General features: G+C 36.6%; 1 protein-coding gene across 2 annotated transcripts; it reads left to right on the top strand.

The window, feature by feature from the left end:
* Positions 1-508: 508 nt before the first annotated feature.
* Positions 509-5784, top strand: LOC141713624 (uncharacterized). Of its 2 annotated transcripts, XM_074517123.1 has the most exons (3): positions 514-2301; positions 2625-2697; positions 5414-5781. In XM_074517123.1, the coding sequence occupies exons 1-2, from the start codon at positions 1230-1232 to the stop codon at positions 2657-2659; spliced, it is 1107 nt and encodes a 368-aa protein (XP_074373224.1). In that variant the 5' UTR covers positions 514-1229; the 3' UTR covers positions 2660-2697; positions 5414-5781. The 2 variants fall into 2 exon arrangements, with proteins under 2 accessions (XP_074373223.1, XP_074373224.1); XM_074517122.1 differs by having other exon boundaries at positions 509-2697; positions 5414-5784.
* The last annotated feature ends 2151 nt before the right edge of the window (positions 5785-7935 follow it).

Below are 7935 nucleotides of genomic sequence, written 5' to 3'. Positions count from 1 at the left end.
GACATGATGAACAACAAACAAATCAAAATAAAAATTAAACTCTCAACCAAAACAAAAATCAAAGTCTCAAAAGGAGAGACCGAACAAAACCCAAATAAATTGGGAACTCATTGAAGAAAAATAAGAGATGAACTAACAATAATAAAAAGAAGTCGAGATTAGGGTTTTCCACCGGTGAAAGCCGATACAAACTTTATCGAAAATACTGTGCAATTGCGGTAAACTTTACCGTCTTATATGGTTATCTATCTTATTAATAATCTTATTAATAATAGCCCAACAAGGGGTAATATGAGACTTTTAATTATGCTCAAAACTTCTTGAGCCATTTTAATGCCTTCCAAAATGGTGAGTAATTTTATTTTATTTTTGGGTAAAAAAAACCGAATTGGCCCATCAGTGTAGCCCGTCATCTTTTAGGCGCCCTTGTCGGGCCCCTTTCATTTATATTCTCCATCTCTGTGGTTGTTCCCGTCAATCTATTGGTGGGGATGGAGGGTCATTTCTGGAGCGGTTTAATTAATCTTGATTGTTTAATATCAGCCTTTCTTTTTGGTCGTGTATGTTGTTAATACTAGTAGTCTTTAGTAGTAGTCTAATCAAGTCAAACTATAAATAGTCTTTTAGTAGACCTTTTGTAATTTAATTCAGTTACAATATTCTGTAATCATTTCTATTTTTCCTCTCAGCTAAAATGTAGACTTACAGTCTTATGCGTATACAATTCTGTTACAGTTTCATCTACTTTCTTGATCTTCATTGCTTTAATGGAGATTTGTTAACTTCAATAAACTCTAGATGGTATCAGAGCAATTCCGCATATACTTCTCGTTTATTTTCTTGTGATTGATTGATTTTCGATCTGTTCTCATTTTTCTTTTCGATCTTATTCTTACGATCTCGATCTCTCTCAGATTTTATCTTCTCAATCGATCTCGATCCCTATCTCTCTCTCAATATTTCTCAATCTTTGATTGATTGATCTCTCTCAATCTTTCTCGATTACTTTGAATTGATCTTATACGATCGATTCACTTATCTGTGATTCTAATGGCTTCTGCATGACATCAATTGTATGCCAATGCTGTGTCAGGTGATCATTCTCATCGCCCTACCAATACTACTACACAAGTAAGTGATTCAGATCCTCTTTTTCAAACACAGATGATATATCCAGTATAAATGTCAATACGCATCCATTATTTCTGCACAATAATGATCAGCCTGGTATGATTTTGATATCTAAGAAGCTTACTGGATCTGATAACTTTGCTAGCTGGAAACGTTGTTTACAAATAGCACTTTCTGCTAAGAATAAACTTGTCATTTTAACTGGTGATTTTGTTGCTCCTGCTGTTGATTCTTCGCTTTTTCCGCACTGGAAACGAGTTAATGATATGGTAATTACATGGATTCTTAACACTGTATTGGATGATATTAGCAATAGCATGAATTATATGGACAGCGCCATTGATGTTTGGAATGAGCTTAATGATCGTTTCTCGGTTGTTAGTGGTCACAAGTTCTATGAAACGCAAAAAGAATTATTCAAGTTAGAACAGGGCAATGATTCCATTGAGTTTTACTTTCACAAGCTTATAGGTCTATGGGATGAATTACATGCTTTAGAACCAGTTGTTAAGTGTACTTGTGGTGCCACTAAAAACTGGGAAGAACAACTAGAAAAGAAGAGGCTGATTCAATTCCTTATGGGCTTACATACAAGCTATACTACAGCTAGAGGAAATTTGCTTATGATGAACCCTTGGCCTTCTGTTAATCAAGCCTATATGCTGCTTAAACAAGAAGAGAGGCAACATCAAGTTCATACTACATCTTCTCCACTGGCTATGATGGTTAGCTTGCCCAAACAACATTTTCAGCATCAAAATAAGCCTTTTAGTTCTGGCTCTTTGGAATGTAGCTATTGCCATGGTAAAAACCACACACGAGATAAGTGTTTCAAGTTGATAGGATATCCTTTGGATCATCCTTATCACCCTAATAACAAAGGCAAGAAAAGGCCCTTTAATAATCCTACTGGAGTTTTTTCTAATCCCCAGACTTTACAGCCTCATAAATCTGATCATGCTATGCACATCAGTACATCTTCTGGAAGTTCTGATTCTAGTTCTTCTCTTCATCCAACTGCTGCATCAGAGAGTTCCTCTACTTTGAATTCTCAGATGGATGTTCTGCAGCAACAAATGAATACACTAATGCATTGTCTTTCTAAGAATGGTACTGGTCCTCAATCTTCAGTCTCTTCCATACCTTTTGCATATGGACACAATGTGGCAGGTACAACATTCTCTTTGACTTCTATTTCTGATTTATCAAGCAATGTGTGGATACTTGATACTGGAGCTACCAATCACATGAGTTGTGACAGTAAAGCAATGCATGACATTAAGGCTTTGCCGGAACCAATTTCAGTTAACTTTCCAAATGGAGAGACTTCTGTTGTCACTCATTCAGGATCTGTTATGCTAAAGCCAATTACCACTATTATTCATGATGTTCTCTTAGTTCCTTCTTTCAAGTTTAATTTGCTTTCTATTAGCAAATTGGCTTCACAGACTAATTCTCACATTTACTTTACTACCAACGAGTGTGTTATGCAGGACCAGTCCAAGACCAGTCCTCAGATTCTTGGTAAACTTGATGAAGGGTTATATCAGCTTCAAAATCAACCTGGTAATTCTTCCACTTCATCTACTTCTTTTCCTGCTGCTTTGTCTATTGCTGCATCATCTATACCTTTGTTATGACATCAAAGGTTGGGTCATGTCCCTAGTCGAATTATGTCAAAAATACCATTGTTGTCAGGATTAAAATCTGATTCTCATAAACTGTCTTGTGATACTTGCCCTTTAGCTAAGCAAAGCAAACTTCCATTTCCAGTCAGTCATTCTTATTCTGATTTCATCTTTGATCTTGTGCATTGTGATTTATGGGGACCTTATCGTACCTCAACTTGCAATGGTTGCAAGTATTTTCTTACAATCCTAGATGACAATTCTAGAGCCTTATGGACAATTCTTCTACCTATTAAACAACACGTTGTTCAGGCTTTACAGGATTTTCATTTTTATGTTCAAAATCAGTTTAAGCGTTCTATTAAGTGCATTCGTTCAAATAATGGTCGAGAGTTTATAAACTCAGAATTATCTTCTTTTTTCTCCAAACATGGAATTATTCATCAAACTTCTTGCCCATATACCCCCCAACAAAATGGTAAAATTGAAAGAAGACATCGAAATCTTCTTGAAATGACTCGAGCACTCTTATTTCAAAGTAAACTTTCTACCAATTTCTGGGGAGACTGTTTACTTACCTCTACCTATTTGATAAATCGATTGCCAAACTCCAAGTTGAATTTTGATACTCCTTATGCCAAATTATTTAAAGAACCACCTGATTATAGTCATTTAAAGGCGTTTGGTTGTCTTGCCTATATGTCACTTCATTCAGGTGATAAGTTGGCTGCTCGTGCCCTTAAAACAATTTTCATAGGTTATCCATCCCATCAAAAAGGTTATAAGCTGTATGATCCTATCACATCAACTATTCATGTTTCCAGACATGTAATTTTTGACGAAACTCAATTTCCTTCCATTCAGCCTTCTGTATCTTCTCCCATTTTCATCCCTCCTGATCCAGTTTGTCATGAATTTGACAATCCTGTTCATGAAATTCATCTTTCATTACAAAATTCTAATGATTCTTTATTACCTACCCTCACTACTCCTGATTCAGTTTCTACTGATTTACCCGGTACATTACCATCTGTCATGCCCAGTGTTCCAGCCCCTCGTGTATCTTTACGCAGAAAAATCCAGCCTTCTTGGTTTAAAGATTATACAGTTTCTTCTATTACCACTTCTGCTAATAACTGCATTTCTGTAACTTCAATCCTGCAAGATTGTCCAATTGATGCAACTAAATATGGTTTTAGTCTTTATTCTAAAATTCCTAGCACAATTTATTCATGTGTTGTCAGTAAAGATGTTGTTAAGGAACCTTACAACTATAACCAAGCTATAACTGATTCTCGTTGGATTGAGGCTATGTCAAAGGAATTACTTGCTTTAGAGTCAAACAATACATGGACTCTCATGCCTTTACCGCAGAATAAAAAGGTTGTGGGTTGTCGTTGGGTTTACAGAGTCAAGTACTTAGTTAATGGTGCTATTGATAAATTCAAGGCCCGTTTGGTGGCCAAAGGCTACACCCAAACTGCAGGGGAGGATTATCACAATACTTTTGCACCCGTAGCCAAAATGGTTACTGTTAGGACCATTCTTTCTATTGCTTCAGCAAAGTCTTGGCTTGTGCATCAACTTGATGTAAATAACGCTTTTTTACATGGCGATTTACCCGAGGAAGTATACATGGAACTTCCACAGGGCCATCCTCAGTATAATTCTGCTGTACCTCTTGTATGTCGTCTCAATAAAAGTATCTACGGTTTAAAACAAGCTTCCAGGTTATGGTTTGAGAAACTAGGAGCAGCTTTACTTACTTTCGGTTTCAAACAAACAACTGCAGATTACTCCCTATTTACCTTTAATCGTCATGATGTTTTTGTCATAGCTTTGGTCTATGTTGACGATATTCTTTAGACTGGTACATGTTCTGAGACTACCTCCCAAGTCAAAGTTTTTCTTGATCAATCTTTTACTATAAAAGATTTAGGTTTAGTGAAGTATTATCTGGGATTAGAAGTAACTCGTTCTGATTCTGGAATTTTTCTTCACCAACATAAATTCATCCATGACTTGTTAGTAGATGTTGGTCTTGAAGATAGTAAACCTCTATCTCTTCATGTGGACACTAATGTCAAATTATCTTTAGATGAAGGTCTTCCTTTAGATAATCCTTCAGTTTACCGGAAATACGTGGGTAAATTGTTATATCTCACTGTTTCACGACCTGACATTGCTTATATTGTTCATCACTTAAGTCAGTTTTTACAAGTCCCCAGGGTCCCTCATTTATTGGCTGTGCAAAGGGTTCTTAGATACCTTAAAGGCACTTCTTTTCAGGGATTATTCTTCCCTGCAACTTCAAATTTGCAACTGCAGGCTTTCTGTGATGGTGATTGGGCTAATTGCCCTGATTCAAGTCGAAGTGTATCTGGTTTTTGTATACTACTTGGTACTTCTTTAGTGAATTGGCATTCTAAAAAACAAAGAGTTGTTTCTAAATCTACTGCTGAGTCTGAATTACGTGCACTGGCTGATACTGCTTGTGATCTCTCTTGGATGCACTTGTTGCTCAAAGAATTACTTATTCCTCAGTCTTATCCAACTGTGATATACAGCGATAGTCAGGCTACTCTTGATATTGTAGCAGATCATGTCTTTCATCCAAAAACTAAGCATTTTGCTATTGAATGTCATTTTGTCAGGGAACAAGTACAAATGAAGTTAATTCAGCCGGTATACGTGCCTAGTGCTTATCAACTTGCTGACATTCTAACTAAGGGATTATCTCGTTCAGCTCATTGGAATCTGCTTTCCAGATTGAACGTGTTGTCTTCTTCATCACATTCCAATCTGAAGGAGGAGTGTTAATACTAGTAGTCTTTAGTAGTAGTCTAATCAAGTCAAACTATAAATAGTCTTTTAGTAGACCTTTTGTAATTTAATTCAGTTACAATATTTTGTAATCATTTCTATTTTTCCTCTCAGCTAAAATGTAGACTTACAGTCTTGTGCGTATACAATTCTGTTACAGTTTCATCTACTTTCTTGATCTTCATTGCTTTAATGGAGATTTGTTAACTTCAATAAACTCTAGATATGTGCTTCTCGTATGGTGGATGAGTCGTGCTCGTGTGTATGAGTTTATATAGATTTTTGACCCTTGGTATGTGATGCTTTTTGGGTATGGGTACCTTGATTTGAAGTTGAAGTGCTTACAATTTTCAATTTCATCGAACTTGAGGTTTAGGTTTAAGCAAGTTGTTAATCTGTGTTGCTTTCACGCCTGTGGATCCTACAGGAGGTAAGAGGTATGGTATCTAGTGTCCACCTTTAATTTATTCTTTGTCTGAACTATTCATGGAAAATATTAGTAGGTATATTTGTAGCACATTGTGGGAAATATCATTTGGAGATGGTATGGTGTTTACCTTCAGTTCAATCAAGAGAATAAATTATAATTTAATTTTCTTGTGATATAAATAACCTGATAATATAAATGGACATAGTGTAATTAACTAAAAACTTATCTGAACTACGATTCTAAATGTGCTACACCAAGTGTGTGAAATCTCCTAACACTTTCATTAACATATTTTTGGGTGTACCACAAAAACTACAAGGTTAAAACTTATAAAATTGGTGACATTTTATGATCTGGGTCATGCAGATTTTAGGCTTAATAGAATTCTTTCTGGCATTACACGAGTTGGTTCACAGAAGATTGTTGCTTGCCCAATATAATCCCCGCAATATATGTGGGAAGTATTCTGTAACAATATAGTAAGGACATGGTACCTAAAAATAACAGATGTAGAGAACATATTAGCGAAAAGGAAGCATCGAATCTATTATCTCTTTAGTCTTTTATCTTTAGCTCAATTTTTTATGCATGTGGTTATTCTAGAATACAAGAATATTGTATTCCAGAGGTTTTGGAATAAAATTTTTGTTTTTGGTAACATAATGGTGGAAGCACAAATAAGTAATTCGTAGAAGTAACAAATACATGAATAAATAGCGGTAAAAACTTGTTGCCCTGACATAAATGATTTGAGCACTAGACCCCTATCGTGCCACCTCTTGACTTTCTCCTTATACATCTTGTTGTTCTCATACGCTTGAAGTCGAAACTCATCGAGTTCATTCAATTGAAGCATCCTCCTTTTACCAGCTACATCCATATCAAGGTTTAATTTATTTAAAGCCCCATATGCCTTGTGCTCTACCTCTACAGGCAAATGACATCATTTCCCATAAACCAATTGAAACGGTGACATGCCTAACGGAGTCTTGTATGCCGTTCGATATACCCAAACAGGTTCATCCAGCTTCAAAGACCAATCCTTCCTTGATGGACATACAACTTTCTCTAGAATATGCGTGATCTCTCTGTTAGATACCTCAGCTTGACCATTAGTCTTAGGATGGTAGGCTGTAGCAATGCGATGATTCACATTATATCTTTGCACCATAGCAGTGAACTTGTGATTGCAGAAATGCGATCCCTCGTCACTGATTATGACTCTTGGAGTTCCAAATCTTGTGAATATCTTCTTATAAAGAAAATTAAGCACTATCTTTGCATCATTCGTGGGCGAAACTTTAACTTCAACCCATTTCGAGACATAATCAACTGCCAACAAGATATACTGATTATTGCAAGATGAGACAAATGGCCCCATGAAGTCAATTCCCCAAATATTGAAGACCTCAACCTCGAGAAGCACATTAAGAGGCATCTCATCCCTCTTGGACATATTACCAACACGCTGGCAGCGATCACACTTCAAAACGAACCGATGTGCATCCTTAAACAATGCAGGCTAGAAGAATCCTGCTTGAAGGATACGAGCTGCTATCTTTTCTCCACCATAGTGGCCTCTATAAACAGTCGAATGACAGTCTCGCAAGATACCTTCCGTCTCGCTGTACGGAATACATCTCCTGATGATTTGGTCAGCTCCTTGCCGAAACAAAAATGGCCCATCCCACATGTACCACTTCACCTCATGAAGAAACTACTTCCTTTAAGCAGAAGACAAATCTGGAGGCATAATGTTGCTCACAAGGTAGTTCACAATATCGGCGAACCACGGTTCTTCTTCTTGCACCCCAAACAACTGCTCATCGGGAAAAGACTCATTTATCAATGTCTTATCAAGTGAAGCTGTACTTGGATCTTCTAATCGAGAGAGATGATCAAAAACTTGATTCTCAGTACCTT

Source organism: Apium graveolens, chromosome 3, assembly GCF_009905375.1.
Source record: "Apium graveolens cultivar Ventura chromosome 3, ASM990537v1, whole genome shotgun sequence".
Lineage (NCBI taxonomy): Eukaryota > Viridiplantae > Streptophyta > Magnoliopsida > Apiales > Apiaceae > Apium > Apium graveolens.
This window is presented reverse-complemented; position numbering and strand designations above follow the sequence as displayed.

What these genes read in the sequence shown, in the direction of transcription:
- LOC141713624 (XM_074517122.1), top strand. Translation starts at nt 1,230, where the DNA reads ATGATTTTGATATCTAAGAAGCTTACTGGATCTGATAACTTTGCTAGC.